The 17802-nt window shown below is 47.2% G+C and overlaps 7 protein-coding genes across 13 annotated transcripts; 5 read left to right on the forward strand and 2 right to left on the reverse strand.

Annotated features, from left to right (window-relative positions):
• The first annotated feature begins 284 nt into the window (after nucleotides 1–284).
• Nucleotides 285–1252, forward strand: H257_09498 (hypothetical protein). Its single transcript, XM_009835725.1, has one exon. The coding sequence runs from the start codon at nucleotides 444–446 to the stop codon at nucleotides 1173–1175; it is 732 nt and encodes a 243-aa protein (XP_009834027.1). The 5' UTR covers nucleotides 285–443; the 3' UTR covers nucleotides 1176–1252.
• Nucleotides 1253–1561: 309 nt separating this feature from the next.
• On the reverse strand, nucleotides 1562–3029 carry H257_09499 (hypothetical protein). The gene has a single exon (XM_009835726.1). The coding sequence runs from the start codon at nucleotides 2910–2912 to the stop codon at nucleotides 1947–1949; it is 966 nt and encodes a 321-aa protein (XP_009834028.1). The 5' UTR covers nucleotides 2913–3029; the 3' UTR covers nucleotides 1562–1946.
• A 224-nt stretch (nucleotides 3030–3253) lies between these two features.
• On the forward strand, nucleotides 3254–8135 carry H257_09500 (hypothetical protein). Its single transcript, XM_009835727.1, has 9 exons — nucleotides 3254–3669; nucleotides 3718–4057; nucleotides 4166–4243; nucleotides 4545–4801; nucleotides 4847–4945; nucleotides 5545–5644; nucleotides 5752–5927; nucleotides 6861–7035; nucleotides 7805–8135. The coding sequence occupies exons 1-9, from the start codon at nucleotides 3278–3280 to the stop codon at nucleotides 8036–8038; spliced, it is 1851 nt and encodes a 616-aa protein (XP_009834029.1). The 5' UTR covers nucleotides 3254–3277; the 3' UTR covers nucleotides 8039–8135.
• A 1014-nt stretch (nucleotides 8136–9149) lies between these two features.
• On the forward strand, nucleotides 9150–9673 carry H257_09501 (hypothetical protein). Its single transcript, XM_009835728.1, has 2 exons — nucleotides 9150–9333; nucleotides 9411–9673. The coding sequence occupies exons 1-2, from the start codon at nucleotides 9209–9211 to the stop codon at nucleotides 9595–9597; spliced, it is 312 nt and encodes a 103-aa protein (XP_009834030.1). The 5' UTR covers nucleotides 9150–9208; the 3' UTR covers nucleotides 9598–9673.
• Nucleotides 9674–9845: 172 nt separating this feature from the next.
• H257_09502 (hypothetical protein) lies at nucleotides 9846–11701 on the forward strand. 6 transcript variants are annotated; one of them, XM_009835732.1, is made up of 5 exons: nucleotides 9846–10390; nucleotides 10452–10517; nucleotides 10595–10859; nucleotides 10908–11085; nucleotides 11144–11701. In XM_009835732.1, the coding sequence occupies exons 1-5, from the start codon at nucleotides 9876–9878 to the stop codon at nucleotides 11599–11601; spliced, it is 1482 nt and encodes a 493-aa protein (XP_009834034.1). In that variant the 5' UTR covers nucleotides 9846–9875; the 3' UTR covers nucleotides 11602–11701. The 6 variants fall into 6 exon arrangements, with proteins under 6 accessions (XP_009834034.1, XP_009834031.1, XP_009834033.1 ...); XM_009835730.1 differs by having other exon boundaries at nucleotides 9847–10390; nucleotides 10449–10517; XM_009835729.1 differs by having other exon boundaries at nucleotides 10908–11701.
• A 1548-nt stretch (nucleotides 11702–13249) lies between these two features.
• On the forward strand, nucleotides 13250–13962 carry H257_09503 (hypothetical protein). Its single transcript, XM_009835735.1, has one exon. The coding sequence runs from the start codon at nucleotides 13425–13427 to the stop codon at nucleotides 13779–13781; it is 357 nt and encodes a 118-aa protein (XP_009834037.1). The 5' UTR covers nucleotides 13250–13424; the 3' UTR covers nucleotides 13782–13962.
• A 596-nt stretch (nucleotides 13963–14558) lies between these two features.
• Nucleotides 14559–17799, reverse strand: H257_09504. 2 transcript variants are annotated; one of them, XM_009835736.1, is made up of 8 exons: nucleotides 17454–17799; nucleotides 17343–17405; nucleotides 17230–17291; nucleotides 17118–17169; nucleotides 16677–16786; nucleotides 16269–16425; nucleotides 15902–15973; nucleotides 14559–14894 (listed from the first exon to the last, which is right to left on the reverse strand). In XM_009835736.1, exons 1-8 carry the CDS (start codon nucleotides 17784–17786, stop codon nucleotides 14646–14648), a joined length of 1098 nt encoding a protein of 365 aa, XP_009834038.1. In that variant the 5' UTR covers nucleotides 17787–17799; the 3' UTR covers nucleotides 14559–14645. The 2 variants fall into 2 exon arrangements, with proteins under 2 accessions (XP_009834038.1, XP_009834039.1); XM_009835737.1 differs by lacking the exon at nucleotides 14559–14894 and adding an exon at nucleotides 15323–15344.
• Between the last annotated feature and the right edge of the window lie 3 nt (nucleotides 17800–17802).

Consider the following 17802-nt stretch of genomic DNA (forward strand, 5'->3'; position numbering starts at 1 on the left):
CATCGTTACGACTGGTTAATCGTCAACTCTTACTCTTACGAAGCCAATGAACGGGGTTTAATTTGTTAGAAATGGTTTTGGCATCGAAATTGCAAATTCCGTGATTACTAAAGGTGTAACTTCAAATATCCGAATCAAATTCCCGAAGTGAATTCGAACGTAGTTAATTTCGGGAATTTGATCAAATTACAGGTTTGCTAAATGTCTCTATTGATGCCTTTGCCACAAGCGCTTTCTTCACGTGATGCTGTGTGGGTGCACCGGTTACAGTAATGTAACCGCCAAAAACTCGTTGATAATCCCCTTTTATTCCCGCCATAATTGGAGAAGTGCGCCACATATGTCAATCCTATGTACTGTCGTCACGAGTAGTAGTACTGCTTTCGACATGTTCAGGAAATCCCATTTCCACTTTGGCCTTCATCATATACCACCAAGCAACCATGGCGTACACTCTTGTGGTCGGCAACAAGAACTATTCCACGTGGCCTCTTCGCGCGTGGGTTCTATTGAAAGAGCTCAACGTTCCGTTCGAGGAGTACGTGGCACCTTTGAACGACCTGAGCCCAGGCAAGAACTTGCGCGACCCTTGGATCAACATCACCCCCACGCGCAAATTCCCATTGCTCATTGTCAGCTCCAACGGGGCCACTGCATTGACCGGAGATCGATTGATTGTCTGGGATAGCCTAGCGATTGCTGAAACAGTGTACGAGTCGTATCCTGCCGTGTGGCCGGCTGACTCTCGCGCGCGGGCATTTGCTCGATCTGCCACCGCGGAAATGCACTCGGGCTTCAGTGCCCTTCGTGACACGTGCAACAACAACGTCGGGCTTCGCATCAAGCTGCACTCCACGGACAACGCGTTTGCTGCGGACCTCGCTCGGTTGAGTGCGCTGATCAAGCAAGGCCTGACTTCGTTTGCGGGTCCGTTCCTTGCTGGCCCAACGTTCACGGCCGCCGATGCCATGTATTGCCCCGTGGCGTTTCGCTTCCAAACGTATGGCATCTCCGTGGCGGATGCCGACGTGAACGCGTATTTTGACCGGTTGCGCAACCTCACGTCGATGCAGGAGTGGGAACAAGGAGCGTTGGCCGAACCCTATCGCATTCAAAAGTATGAAGATGAGGCGCGGCAAGTCGGCGTCGTCGTGAGCGACCTTCGCAAGGCATAGATATGTAGCTATGCACTTCGAAGGTGTACTACAGTTGTGTACGAGTACGCTTGCAACGTTAACACGTAGGTCCAGATGTTGAGTTGCCTAGGATGAAATCTTGAAAGGTTGCGCGAAATCCGATTGGCTTATCGAATAATATTGCTGATGAATTCATCGCATCCAACATTTTAAATTAATATCGAATTCGCATACAATATCCTTGTTGATTTCTTAACTTCAAGAATCCATGGTATTTGAATACGTTACGTTCCATTCACCGTGGGACAAGGATACATACATTAACAGTGTAAATAGGATTTCGTCGCGTTGATTGGCTTCTTGAATGTGTAGAAACTCCCATTGGCTAATAAACAACCAATTTGTCTCCAACATCCTGGGAAGTCGCTTGAAATCGAACTGGCCCCGGTGCGGTGAAGTCATTTCCTAACCTGCAGTTCGACCATGCGGTACCTGGTCCTGGTGGTTCTGTACATCGTCGCGGCGCTCGCGGCGGCCCATACATCCGACCAGTACGTCGTCGAGGGCGCAAGCAGCTCGGTTTCCCACTACCTCCGTCAACTTCTCGGCCAAGTTGTAGCCAAGGGCGGCAGGCCGGGTGGTGGTGGTGCGAGGCCTGCACCTCGTCCTGCTCCCGCACCTGCTCCTCGTCCCGCTCCCGCACCTGCTCCTCGTCCCGCGCCAGCTCCTGCACCAGCTCCCGCACCTCGACCGGCGCCAGGCCCGGCGCCTCGACCAGCGCCTGCTCCCGCACCTGGTCCTCGCCCTCCGTCAGGACCGGTACCTCGTCCAGCCGTGGCGCCGTCGCAAATCCCGTACCGCCCAGTCACCCCCGTGGCGTACGCCCAGCCTGTGGTGGCCCGGCCGATCATCGTCGCGCCCATCGGATACTCGTACTTCCCCGTGTATGTGTATCCATTGTACGTGTGGCGCCCGTACATATACATCTCGCCCGTGTATTGGGCCACCAACACGTGCTACCACAGTTACTGCTACCGCAACTACCAGCGATGCCTCTTTGTGTACGGTGACGGGTGCTTCTGCTACCCAGGCCTGCTCAGTTGCTTGCGGTCTTCTTGCTATTCGTACTATCAACCCGTGTACGATCAGTGCAACCAAGCGTTGAACCAGCCGAGTCGGTGCGTTTTGTCGTGCAGGCCGGCGGCGTATCCGTTGACACCGGTGCAAGCGGCCTTGCCTGTGCCGCCGGCGGCGAATGCTCCTGTGGACACGTCCACCATCGTCGCCACGACGTTGGTGCCGACGATTGCGGCCGACATCAAGTTCTCCGTCGTGACGGTCGTGCTGCTGCAAGGCGCCAACTCGACAAGCCTCGCGGGCGCCGAGTACGACTTTGCCTCTGGCGTCGCGCAGTCGTTGGCCCCGGTCAAATCGGCCACAATCGTGCGCGATAACGTCACGTTGCAAGCGCGTGATGTGATCATCAACTCGACTGCGTTCTTGGAGGTGACGATCGGCGTGGCGTTGCCGTCCGTGGAGGCCATGAACGCCACCGACACGTTGTTCCAGGACATGGCGTACGGCAACGTCACCAACGGCACGCTCGGACAGACCCTCGTCGCCAACAACGTCCTTTTCAATGCGACGCAGCTCGCCTTTGACGAGATCAAGTCGAATGTGTTTGTCGCGAGTGAAGACGGCGATGTGGTGGTGCCCCCGCCGCTGCCGACAGAGCCACAGCCGCCGATGGTGGACAGCAGCGCAAGCGGTCATCATGGCATCCTCTCGAACGGCATCGTCGTCCTCGCGCTCGGCGTGGGGTCGTGGATGATGATGGTCCACACGGCTATCCTGTAAGCCGATCGAAAGCGATATTAATCTTATTTAATACTACGTAGTACTACGTAGTACTATTGATCTTCCGTCGTCGTGCTTTCAACGAATTATATATGTTTGAGCCGAATCCACGAATCATGTTGCGGCATTTCCAAATGTACGCTATTTGATTGGTGCCTAAATATATCCTAATTTTAAGAAATATCCGAATTAGATTACCTTAATATAGGCCGAAACTAGGACGAATGTGTACCTTTTATCCGGATTCGTGAGGCAAATGTCCGACATCCGATAACCCCACGAGGATGAGCAGCAGCAGTCGACCAACGTCGACGGGCCGCTTCGAGCTGCATGTGCTGTCGGACTTGACCCACCTGGCGATCTCGCAGAAAGGCAACGAGCAGTGCTTGCTCTTGAACCGTAACGCCGCCACCACGGGGGCCGGTGTCGTCCTTGAAGACGTGTCGGAACTCAACCACGCGCAGGGGCGGAGTCTCACGTTCGACGCGATCTTTGGCATCTACACGTTGTTGCGGGGAAGGTACTTGGCGCTGGTAACCGGGTCTCGGTCCGTGGGGAAGTTCAAGGTGCGCGGCGCCGACGTGGAAGTACGCCAGGTCACAGCGATCGAAATGGTGTTGCTCCCGACGCAGCAACTCCCCCATCTCACCCCCGCGCAAGTCGAGGACGAAGAGCGGTACCGATCCATGACCCATCATGACCTTGCTATGATGATACACTCTAGGTACATGGCGATGATCACGACGGACGTGGAAGCGCAACTGCTCTACTTTGCGTTCGAGTACGACTTGACACACACGTTGCAACGCATCACGACGTCGCTGTCCCCGACCGTGTCGATTGCCGAGCGCGCCGACCCGCGCTTTTGCTGGAACTATGCCGCGTGCTCGTTCCTGCTGGAGAAGAAGCTGTTTGCATGGGTCGTGCCCATCATGCAGGGCTATGTCGAAGTGTGCAAGCACGTGTCCATCGCAGACAACAAAGCCACGTTCGACCTGCTCTACATCTCCCGCCGGTCGTGTCGCCGCCAGGGCACCCGCTTCACCATGCGTGGCATCGACAGCGTACGTCTCGAAGTTGAGATGGACACGAAATATACACTCCAAAAATATGAAATATCCTCCAATTTAGGTGATTTTTCACTAAAATGAGTTCGTTTTTGGACATTTTAGGAAGGAAATGTGGCGAATTTCGTCGAAACCGAACAAGCGTTGTTGTTTGCCGACGGCCGCGAAACGTCGTTTGTCCAGGTACAGAAAAAATATGTATATATTTATATATATATGCATGCATACACAGTCATACTGTCCAGTCGATGTATTATTTTTTGAATTGTATTTAAAAACTATTCTCTGTAATAATGTTTTTCTAATTGTATTGTATACACAGTAAAATCCATTCTTTATCAATATCATATAGTTTTTAAATCAATACATCCTTTCTTTCTTCATATTATATATTTTTAAATTTAGTCTTCGGTAAAATTCAAACAACAGGATATGGTTTACAATGTATGTGGTTCTCGTTTTGCTACTGTCAATGTCGTCGTAGATACGAGGCAGTATCCCAGTGGTGTGGAGCTCACCCGCGACTCTCAAGTACGCGCCCAAGGTGTTTCAGCGGGCTCAAGCGGACACGGACACGGCGGCGTTCCAACTGCATGCGGAGGAATTGATGAAGCTGTACGGTCGCGTGATCCTTGTCAACTTGATCGACAAAAAGACAGAGCAGCTCAAGCTCGGCGAAGCATTTGAAAAAACATTCGGCCACGCGTCGACGCTCAACACGCACATTCTGGCCAATATTCGGTAGGCTTTTTGCCTGGCATTTGGTGATTATAACATGACATGTAGCTACGTGTGGTTTGATTTCCACCACGAATGCCGCCGCATGCAATATGCCAACTTGGGCAAGTTGATCTCGCAAGTTGACGACGACTTTCAGGACTATGGGTAATAATAATAGTAGTAGTATACGTACGACATACAAACATGTTTTTTTTATTTACGTTTTAAATATGGGATGATACTTTATTGGGTTTTTTATACGTTGTATGATGATATTTTGAATGTTGGATATTTTGCATCGTGCTATTTGGCGTTGTTATTTTTTATTGTTCTTTTTATTTGATATTTTGTGTGATGATATATTTTGTATTGTGATATTTGTGTGATGATATATTTTGTATTGTGATATTTGGTATTGTACTAGTGTGGTGCTATGTTGTACTACCTCTGTCCGGAATTGCTTGCCTCAATGTCATTTTAAGGTACACTTTATCGGTTTATACAGGTTTGGGAAACATTATTTTCCCACAAGTGTAGGTGGTTCGTGGAAAATGCTTAGTTTGATATATATAAATATGTCGGCCGTAATAATGACACGCACGACTTGTTGTATATACTACTGTAGTACATATATATATTTACTAGTATATACACAACAAGTCTGGACATTACGATACCCAACGTGATCTACTAGTATTTCTTGCGTACGGCGATCGTGTATTCAAAAGTTATTTAAATATATATATATTTTTGTATATTTGTAGGTATTTCTCCAAGTCAGCGTCCGGACAAGTGACGAGCACGCAGTCGGGCGTCGTTCGAACCAACTGCATGGACAACTTGGATCGCACCAACGTCGTGCAGGTACTTCGTCCATGTCTTGTGTATATAAATATATATTTAAATATATTCGAAATATATATATTTCGGTCACAAATATTGTGTATTTTTAATTTTGTTTGATTGGCTAGTCGTTGTTTGCGCGGCGAAGTCTTCTGCTGCAAGTGGGCGAGTCGGTCCAAGGCAATGTGCTGACGTCTCCATTTGAATCGTTTGAAAAAACATTTAAAAATCTATGGGGCAACAACGCTGACGCCATCAGCTTGTTGTACGCGGGCACGGGCGCGCTTAAAACCGATTTTACACGGTAATATTATATATACGTGTGGTGGGTCGTTTTTCGGATTTTTCTAACAAAGCCATATATATATATATATAAATATGAGCTGTGCTGTGTGATGTATATATCACAGCTCCACCAATATATATATATATATATATATATACAGTATATATTGGTGGAGCTGTGCTGTGATGGTATTGGCGTGTAAGGAGGCCGCATTGGGTGGGCTTTGCACACGTTTGTTGTTTTGGCATTCGATTTAGAATGTTAAATTAGACAATACCATGGCTAGGATGAGATTCTGAACGAAATGTGTTTGCCGTATGTCGTTAGATATAAAGGGAGAGCTTATTTCAGGAATGCAAATATTGCTCGTATATATACTCTCTTGGTGTATCGTTATGCATGCTTTGTGAAATTCTCGAATCGTATTTGGAATATTGTCGTGTCGAGTGACTTTTATTCGCAACACACAGTTATATAAAAATTAATATGGTATACAAGGTCCAGCATTGTGCTCATGGCAAGTTACTTGGGATTTGATTGGGGCCAATTGATACGTGATCAGTGTTTTGATTTTGGAATCGATCGATAGTCGGCCGGTTTGGTTCTACTCATTCCATTGAGAACACTCCATTTTTAAATCGAATTGACCATGTATAATATATATATATATATATATATATATTGTGGATTCGGTACAACTTTCCAGCTATATCGATTCACGAATCGTCGTTCGCTTTTGGCAATTCCAAATTTGAGTGGATCTGATTGGCTGTTACAAAAGGACACACATATATATTATCAGCCAATCAGAATCTCCAGTGTGATTCCATAGTGCATAGAACAAACACCACGGGACTGTTGGACGTTTTTACAGCAAATGCACAATATAAATAAATATGTATAATTAGTTGTTCTAACGTATACTACTTATCACAACTGACTCGTACGTAGCACGGGCAAGCGCACGACGCGCGGGGCGCTGATGGACGGATACAACTCGGTGCTGCGATACATTCTCAACAATTTTTACGACGGAACTCGCCAAGATGCGATGGATTTGTTGCTGCTGCGGTACGTCCCATCGCGGCACAAGGCGTCGCCGTTTGGGTCGTCGGCTTCGTCCATGGTAATAACCACCCCCACCCACACATCGTGATATATGTCCTTTTACCCAAAATGTTTGGATTTGTGTCGACAATTCGCCAAATATCTATCGACTGATATTGTTTGGGCTGAATTTTGTTTGTAAAAAATCGTGGTCCTATGGGGATTGGAATCACACACTATTTGAAGTCGCAGACGAATTCGATGGGGATGATGGGTTCGGGCCATCGGATTGATTGGCTACAGTATAAACATACTTCTGCCGATATGATTGTGTATATTTATTTCATTGTGGCTCCAGTGAAAAACCATCAATACAATATACTAGAGTATTATTATATCGCCACATGCTTCTTGTGTTGATATGTACGAGGACATATAAAACGCGAAATATGATTATAATATTCCACCCAATCTCAAATCCACTATCCATTTCGAATATTTAAATAAATTCTTCAAATTAAATCAATATCATGGTGCAAAGGTACCACGCATACGGTAGTAGTATATGGCCACAGTGGTTTACATGTTCCTACTTTTTTGGATTTCATTTTAAATCATGTAATATTATCTCAAAACTTTTTATTATTATAAAAGTATACATTTAATAGATACTCACAGTAATTGTTTTTTTAATGTTGCGCTATTTTTTTCACGTGTTTCTTTGAATCGATATATATATATATATACAATACTAGTAGTCGTAGTACACGGCCACATGGTGTAGTTTGTTATCCATGTTTTTCTCTCTCTCGCTCGTGTCGGTGTGTCACATATTGGAACTGGTGTAGCAATCGTACTTAATTGGGGCGATGGGCACGACGGTGGTGCTATTCACGGGTCTCGTGGCGTGGGATGGCTTTGACGTATTGTTTGCATTCAACCGGCTGCTGCATGCCACGGGCGCGGTCGTCGCCGTCGTCGTGCTGGCGTTTGGGTATTTTGTTCGAAAAGGCTCAGACTTGGCGATCGCGAACCGCCCGCTGTTTCGTCCAGAAGATGGATGTGCCACCACGTGGAAGTAAAGCTCCAACACGAGTTTTTCGCAGTTGAGAGAGAGACTGGCCTTTGTAGTGTCGAGATTTATTGTGAACGCTTGAATACAGTGTGTACATACATCCATCCATGTCTTCTCAAAGGACCGATATATATATATATACCAAAATTAAGTTATGCACACATATTTTTCCCTAACGTTAGGGAGAATGAATATATTGTGTTTGTTCGTGGATATTGGAGATTAGTATTCCATCGAACGGGAACGGGTCCCAATTCTTCTGGTCAGTTTGGAATTACTCTTCGCTGATTGGCTACAATACATATGACGAAGTGGATAGTAACCAATCAGATGTCAAGGCGACGTTCGTGGGTGGGAAATTTAAAGAAAATCGATAGTATATCTTGAGGAAGCAACAGCCATACTATTAATATTAATAGTACTACTCATTTTCAATCTTCGAGTGCATTTAATAATCAAACTTGATGATAATTGCAACAAAAACATTACATTTTACGGGGTATTAATAGTCAGAAACACGTTACAGATTCAAATTATTCAAGATTGAATTGCTCGGCTATATATAATCGGTTGCTGTTACAAACCGCTGCCACGATGATGAACAAAACCTCAAAATTTCAGCCAAAACGGCCAAAAATTGACAAAAGAATCTTACAGGCCGTCCAAACATACAGTAAGTAACTTAGGTAGAGTCGTCATAGCCAGATTCCAATGAAATGGTAGTAGGTGGGTGATGTTGACCCTTGAGAGGGTTCGTTGATGGCGATTCTATGTGCCAATTGTATGTACGATATACTAGTACTACGTAGTACTACTAGTAGGATTTCTCAAGACGTGATTAATAGTACTGTATATCGTTCTTAGATGCGATACGGTACAGTAGTTCGCCTCCAGAGTCGATTCTGTCCTCTACGCTTTGAATGGGCATTATAAAGCTAACGTTAGCTATCAGGTTCAGCTTGCCTTTTATGTTCCCAATATGTGCCCCTTGTATGTTGTTGTGTCCAAATATTAACATGTAAGCTGCTGCTGAATAGTATTAATCCCCATGGGTTGAGCGTTTAAAACATGTTGTACACATGTTTTAAACATGTTTTGTTTAACACAAAAAAACGACACGCTATCGTGCGGCGGGCGGTAGACCCGTCAGTTTAGCTTTTAAATCGATCGTGTCATCATGCTCGCCGTCCGCCGCGCCGCCGCCCGTGTCCAAGTGTCCGCCTTCTCTGCTGCCATGCCTTCCCGTTCGTTCTCGGACAAGTTCGCCGAAAAGGAGCGTGCCGAAGAAGCTCGTTACTTCAAGTACGTCGTCGTCTTCGACCGACTGCCACACTGACCATGCGATGCGAAGGATTCTAACCGTATTGCCCTCGTTGTAGCAAGGAAGATGAACGCGCCCTTCGCAAGCTGCTCTCCAAGTTGAAGGGCCAAGCCGATGCCGCCGACACCCAAGGCGCGCAGACCCAAGAATCGATCGAAAAGAAGGAATTGACCCAAATCCTCGGCGCCAACACGCCCGCCGCCACCATCGAAGCCTTGATCAAGTGGAAGCACCACCACCACTAAATCCTCGTTCCACTCCTTACAGCATGGTTCAATCGAACCTCCTTAACGTATCGGAATCGAACGTGGTCTCTATGTACTTTGTCGTTTGGCTCGCACTCGTCATACAACTGCAGTAGTCGCCACAGCTCTGTGGAGTTGAAACCCATCCTCTTAGCACATCGAAATCATCGACAGCAACCGCACGTCGAACGGCCACGATGATACCATGTTAGTGCTGTACAGAAGCCAGCCTAAATATAGCTTTTGGAGCTGGCACCGTCTAGATAGTACAGGCATACATGGTGCATGGACGCGACGAGTATCCAAACCTACACGCCGAGCTTCGGCTACGCAATGCCCCTTCGCCCCATTTGACCACGTGTACGCGCAAGGATAGCACGGACACCCGCCGCGTCCCTCGACGACTCCGCCGCTCGGCCAGCGCCATGCGTTTGTCTTCCAACAACATCAACCCTTGTCTTGTTTCGTGGGTCGCCAAGGCGAACAGTTCTTTGGCTCATGGTGAAGGTCCCGACAATGACGACGATAACGGGAGTAGCGTCGACGACGAAGAAGAAGCAGGCAACACCTTCGCAATGGACGAGTTGCCGCAAGATGACGACGTCATCGTGACTCCACGTCATCATGCTGAACCCTTCCATGTAATTCCAGCATCTCAAGTCAATCTGCCATCAAAGACGCGATTGCGAGAGAAAGGTGGAAGCATGGGGGCCCAGGCTCGGACAATGACATTGCAGTCGTCAGGTGGTCGACTACTAGGGCAAAGCCAGTCGATGCCGACGTTCGTTGCCAGGTTTGTGGACATCTGGCATGCCGAAGACTCAACACTCGTGTACTTATTTTATGCGTAGTAGTAGTAGCAGCAGCCACATACACTCAAACAGCATCCTCTCCGCTGCCTCGGCTCCTATCGTCATCTTGTACATATATCCCCTTGATTTTGTTTTTCCAGCTAGCTTGGTCCATTCTAGCCATGTCATTTGGGGGGGGGTGGTAGGGGTCACGGACGCCCGCGAGTGCGCTACGCCCGTCGAAGCAGCGGGGGCGGGCCTCCCCCATTGCGAACGCTTCCGATGCCAGCCTTCATCCCATCCAGCGTCACCATTCCGCCTCTGATTGAGCGTGGCGATGATGGAGGGTTCTTCCTCACCGAAATGGAGCTGCATAGCGCGTACCTTCCTGCAGCCAAAGGACTCGCGCTGGGAGCGTACCAACTCTACGGCCAAGGCGACGTCCAATCAGCGCTCGTCACATTTCGCAGTGTCCGTCCTCTTCATGCTATCGCTCGTTCGATATACTCTGGTGGTTAGGTGTTGCGAGTGGCCGATGACGTCGACGACGTTTTGTTAAAAGCGTTGGTGTACCACCATATGGGCACGGCCGAAAAAGATGCCGGCGATTTGACCGCGTCCCTTGCAAGCCACACAAAATGCATTCACTTGGCGCAGTCGGTCAACCATGTCAAGCTCCAAGGCCGAGGGTTCAAAGGTAGTAGTAGGTTGTATCCAAGTTGCTGTGTTGAACCAACGAACGGTTGGGGTACCAGGGCTCGGCGTGGTGCACGTGGCATCTCACCAATACACGTTGGCGTACGACTACCACGTCAAGTGCATGACGATCGCCACCGCAGAACACGACCATGAGTTGGCCTCTCGCACGTATGCGAATCTGGGCAACGTGTTTGCTGCAAAACGACAATTTGCCGATGCGATTGCCAGTCACTCAAACGACCTGAGCTTGAGCACGCAGGTGGACTCGTACGTTGGCATGGCGCGTGCCCATCGCAACCTCGCGATCGTGTACGCCAAGATGAACGACGTTGCCCAGCAACGACACCATGACGCCCAAGTTGCTGCCAAGGGCGATACGCCGTTCGTACACGACATGACTCACCATGCCCATGACGTGGTGGGGAACCTGTACTGCCAAGTTGAGATGGGGACTACTGCCATGGCCAAAGCCACCGGCCAGTGCGTGCTGGACCTGCTCCGAAATCTCCCCTGAACAGGGTGAAATCCAACCTGTTAGCTTGAACAGTGCGGTCAACGGTCATTTAACGAATGAATCGAATGCAGTGGAAAAATCTAGAGAGGTACTACCTGGCAACATTAGTAGCACTGTACATGTTTGAGGTGGCGTCAGAAAACACTTTTCCCGAATTATGATTTACACAAGCAAACTAAACACTACCACTACTGGTTTGACCCGAAATACATCGGGCTACACATTTTGGCCTATAGCCCTGTAACCTGGGACTCCGTCCTACCCCCGTCGAGTACATACAATGCGAAATTCCCGGGGTTACTGCATCACCAGTGGTTAGCTATCTCTATCCACTAAGATGCATAATGCGAGGTGGTAAACAATTACCAGTACATTAACAGTAAGTAAATATGCAGTGTTTTCTGAGAAAAACAACAGTGGAACTGTTCTAAATGCATGGTGGCATTTCAACGCGGTGAATATGCCATCGGAATCGGATGTGAAACAGTGTCGCAACTCATCTTTATCATCAATGCACACTACACTCTCGGGTGTAAAACAGTCAGTACTGTACAAGGACGTGGATGCACCCACAAATATCGCACGGTAATTTCAGTTGAATTGGTTCTTTCACATGAATGCTGTGCAGGGATATTAATGAATGCTGTGCTGGGATATTTGCAACCATGATAACCCTAAATGTCGCGTGCAGGATGTGCTGCCGCCGTCGCTCCTAAACACGGAGATCTACCCCATTCATGTTTGTCACTAATTCGTCACTCAAATACGGCAATTGGAAAGTTATTAAACCAGTAAATAATTTACTGGTTTAACTTTCCAATGTATCAGTCAATTTACTGTAAATTGCCTGGTACTACCGTAGTCAGAGAATGGCCTGAAATACTTTTCAGGCCGAAAATTATTTCATATCGACAATAGAATTTCGAAGCCCCCTATTTCCACTAACGTTAAGGTTAAACTAGGTCCATCTACTGATATTGATATGATTCTCAAAATACCATCAATAACTTGGTGAAGCATACATCGAACTAAATCCTTCAAAAAAGCTTACACGTGTAGCACGTTCAATCCTCTATACCACCATAGTTGAAAGTTCGTTCAAATCGTCTTACATTTGTTGAGAAAGCGTAAAAAAGCTAGGGATCGATTTTCTGGCCACCTATGTATGGATCGTTTACGTTTCTGTACCAGTATTGTGAATTTGCTATAAACTTCCAAAATTCGCGTGGTTTAACGTGAATCAATATTGAATCACGCTGGAGTTCGGATTGGATGAATATACCAGTCCTCTCTGTAAGAGCCAATCAAAGCCACTCAAAATTCGAGATTTGTGATTCGATTCGGTGGCGAGATTGGATTCGACGGGGTTGGAAATTTATACCGACTGAATCGACAACCCTTTATCCCTCAAATTTACAAGGACATAGTCGGTAACATCAATGGCGCCAGTTTCAGTTGGTCGTTCGAGTTCTTTGCGCTATGTCGTTCCAACGACGAGATCTATGTACAAGGAAGCGCCGCCTTCCCCGTTCTGTCATCTGCCTGTCGTCGCGTTCTGCAAAGGTAGGGCGGCAAACCCAAGAAGCAACTTCAAGAATCAACATTCTGACATCAAGTTTGCATTGATATGACCAACATTCAGGAACAAGGCGACGACGACAAAAGGACGTCGGCGAGTGGAAAATACATTCAGCCCATTAGTACCTGATCCAAAAATCGTATATTTCTCAAGCTACCGTATTACACAACCCGTCTTGCAAAGTTGTTGACATCGAACGCTACACCTTCCTGGACCTGCAAAACCCTCATTTTCAATCACACACATGCAACGACGGGCGTCCAACCATGAAATGATCGCGCCATCGACCAACTCGTGGAGACGGCACAGCTCCCCGTCGCTCGTGCCGTTGCCAGTGGGAGATGGCGAAGAGATCGACCCCGATGCACTCCAAGGACGATGCCGAAGCCTCACCCAAGAACGAGACTTGCTGCGTCAACGCCTCTTGGAAAAAGCGATGCGTGAAGCGCAGCACGAAATGATGATCCAGGGGCTCCAGAACCAACTCGCCAAGCTCACCGTGTTGTCTGTCAGTCGCCAAAGTCGCTACGAAGAGCTCTTGCAAGCGTACCAGCAGTTCAAGGACGTAGCGTTGACCGAATTCGACGACGACGACATGTGACTGTCGACTTTGCTCTCGAGCATGCTGTGGCAATCTTCGTTCCTACAGCAACGACCACCGCCCGCAGCAGCCGTTCTCCCAACTCGGCGCTATCTATTGGGCGCCACTACAGTACTTGTAGTAGTACTTATACATGTCGTCTTTATTCGTGTAACGACACATTGTTGCATGTGTGCTCTCGTAAAGGTCCAATGTACATGTTCACTGTAAGAACGAGGCGCTGTAGTGAAAGACATGTAACGTCGACATTATAACTCTATGTAGTAATTAATACCCGTTCATATTAACACTTACTTGACGCCAACATCCAGGTTGTATGCGGGAGTTATGAATTCGATGCATTGTTGTTAGATCCAATTGAAGGTGTACCATGTTAAGCTTAATACGTATTTGTATGCCCCATGTGCACATTTTTTGGCCGGTTAGGGTAAAAACTGTCTTTCTAGAAATTCATTGGCTAATAATTCCCATGGACCTGAAAATGAACCGAACTACATTCGACTTTTACGATGATAAGAAAGTCGATTGCTTGCATATTCTGCCCACAATCGTTCGAGCATATTGTAACGTTCTTCGCCAGTAACTTACAGACAGTAGTTACACATATGCTTCAATGCTGTCGGCATGCGTGTCGTCGCCAGCGACCTGCACAGTAGTAGATGTCGCGAACAGTACTGTCTGTATTAATAGTAGCAACGCCCGTCGCACTTTCTTTTAGCAAGCTTGCCACGACCAATCACATGTTCAGCTTGAATTGTTTGAAGAACGGTGCATTACACGAGAACGCTATAACAAGACTAAAAAAGTGTTTGATTTGCAGCAGCAGCAACAGCCAACCAACTACAACTATGTAGTCAACTACAACTATGTAGTCACGGTACTCCACACGTGAAACGCATGGTCGTAGAACGAAGCGCTGCCGACCACCTGGTGCTGGGACTGAAGGGTCGCAGGGTCGAGCCACCAGTCGACACCGTACGCCAACGACGTTTGCTGGGTGTAGTGTGCTCGGGTTTGAACACGTCGCTGCTGCTCCTCTGTCGTGGGCTTGCCAAGACGTGCCACGTCATGGACTTGAAATCCATTGTGCATGCATGCTGCCAGCAACAACGACTACAGGTAGAAACGATATCAACAATTCAGATCACAGAACTATCCATTCGACGCAGTCAGTGAACACGTGAACACGTGAGGGGGGGGCGGGTTCTGCAAGTAGTACCCAAACAAACAATCGAACGCCAACAGGTATTAATACATGTATTGTCCTTTCACTCAACACTTGGACTACTTTTGCGCTGAATTGGCAAACCCATCGATCATCCATTCCTTGTACTGAATCATATTGAATGTGAAAAATAGGGTGTGGTGATTGTATTCACACTAATTTCAGCCACACACTAATTCGAATGTCGGTGATGGTTGTTCCTGCAATCTGATTGGCTCAATATTCTTCTGCCGATGATGAGTCTTGTGTACAGTTCGTTATTGTGGATTCGATACCAATTTCCAGACCCCGTCGAATCGAAAAATCTCGCTGCCGCATCGCATCACGAATCATTGACGCTATTGGCGAATCCGATTTTTGAGTGGATTTGATTGGCTCTTGCAGAAAGGACAAGTATATTCAACCAATCAGAAAAAAACCGGCGTGATTCAATATTGATTTGACAAATCAGGCGAAGTGTGCAAGTTTACAGCGAATTCACAATATTTGGTTGTGTCGTCGATTCACTCATCCGCCATGTCGCTCCAGTTTAGAAGAATAAACACAACAATACCCACACACGAACACTAACGACTAAACAAGGCGTGGAGGTATTTTACCCCAAAAACTTTGGAATTTTGTGCTGCATCGCCAAGTCTATCATCAAATCGATCGATTCTTCTTTATACTGAATTTTGTATGTAAAAACGTGTCCCGTGGTCATTGGTATCACACTAATTGAAGTCGCACACTAATTCGACGTTGATCATGGTTTCCGGCAATGTGATTGGCTAAACTCTAATTCTGCCGATTCTTGTGTACATTTGATTATGTCGATATTCATTCATTGTTCTTGTCACTCCAGTTTAGAATATAAACACAACAATACTAGGAATACATGAACGAGAAAGCTTACGTCATGCGACGCCAATGGATGCCACTTGAGCCGCCACACGCCGCCGCCCGTGCCATACTGCAGCGTCGGTTGCTACATACAAAGAACGCCCCGTTGGTCAAGGTCCATCGATCATAGCTGATAAGATTATTACAAAGTATACAAGGTTTACTATTGTCGATTTGATACAAATTTGGGGAGGGCGTGCAATCGAATCGCGCAAACCGATCCACAATCGATCTGATTGGTTGAATTTCATTGAGAAGGTTTTGATTGGTTAATAATGTTGAGCTCTTCTGAAGCAGCCAATCAAATCGATTTAAATTCCAACGAGAAACCACGCCACAACACGAAATTTCACTCGAAAGCACAATACTACAATATATACCTTGAACGACCGCGTGTCCCAGATGGAAATGGTCTCGTCGTAGCTGCCGACGGCGAGTACATGCTCATGGTGAGGATGTGTGTGCATGCTGCAGACACCCATGCTGTGGACGGACCGGTTGACAAATGTAGGACGAGTCGTTTCCCGCGTGTCCCATCTAGAAAAAATAACCAAATAGTTCACAAAGTTTAGTCGTAATTATACCCAATCGGCAGACAATATCGATCGACCAATCAAAACCCAGAACACGAATCACGTGGCCAATCAAAATCAAATCAACATCGAATTAAGGTTGTGTGACTGAAATTCGTGTGACGTTACTGGACGATGTTTGCATACAAAAGTCTCGACAAAGAATTGATCTATCGATTTGGCGATTTGGGTAACAGGATAAGAGTACGTACGTACCCTTTGAACGTAGCGTCGTCGCCGCCAGTGTACAACACATCGGCGTGGTGGTAGTTCCAAGCTGTGATCCACACTTCAATCTCACTCCCAAACATATCGTGGGCGCGCCACTAACCATACAAAAAACATGCAGCCACGAGCGAGTCGAGTTGAGTACATATTGTTGTGTTTATATTATAAACTGGAGCGACATCATAAATGAACATCGACACAATCAAATGTACACAAGAATCGGCAGAATTAGGGTTTAGCCAATCACATTGCCCATGATCAACGTCAAATTAGTGTGCGACTTCAATTAGTGTGATACCAATGACCACAGGACACGTTTTTACATACAAATTTCAGTATAAAGAATCGATCATCGATTGATAGACTTGGCGACTTTGCACAAAAGTCCAAAGTTTTGGGTAAAAGAAGACAATATGGGTACATATGTACCTCTTGCACACGGTCCAGCGCCGCCTCCCCGTGCTGCCACACCGACACTCGTCTATGTAGAGAATAACACGAATGAATGGCTAAATTAAATGAAGCCAAAATTAGGTACTACCCATTCGATTGACTCACTGCCACCTGTGGGTTGGCAGTTGGGACGACCCGATTGTTCCAGTCCTGTAGTCACACAACCACTTCAACGACAAGACGGTACCATGTCGCATGTACCAAGGACAGAAACATCGTGTCGCTGGGCGCGGTAGACGCCACATGTACCAATGCTTGGGATTCCTACCGGTATGCTCAAGTAAGTACGACAAGTACAACACCCCTGTGTACCTCTTGCAACTCCATGACTTCCAACGTCCCAGCCGCCGTTGCAATACCTATGAGCGCTTTGTTGTGCACGCGGGGAAACGACCACTTCATGTCGAACACTCCGCTCTGCATCTGCACCACGGACGTGTCCTCCATGTCGACACTGCCGTCGTCAGACTTTGTTGTTAACGAATGCAAAGCGATGGTTCCACTACGCGTGTCCGCCTCGCCTTCGTGTTTGGACAAGTGATACGTTCCAACGGCCATGATATTCTCATGGCCTTCGACGGGACAGCTCTCCACGCAGTCAGCATGGAGGCCAGTGTCGCGGGTATGCAGAGTTAGCGGCGGCATAATTGGTCGTGCGTGT

The sequence above is a fragment of the Aphanomyces astaci genome (genome assembly GCF_000520075.1).
Source record: "Aphanomyces astaci strain APO3 unplaced genomic scaffold supercont1.23, whole genome shotgun sequence".
NCBI classification, from domain to species: Eukaryota; Oomycota; class Saprolegniomycetes; order Saprolegniales; family Verrucalvaceae; genus Aphanomyces; species Aphanomyces astaci.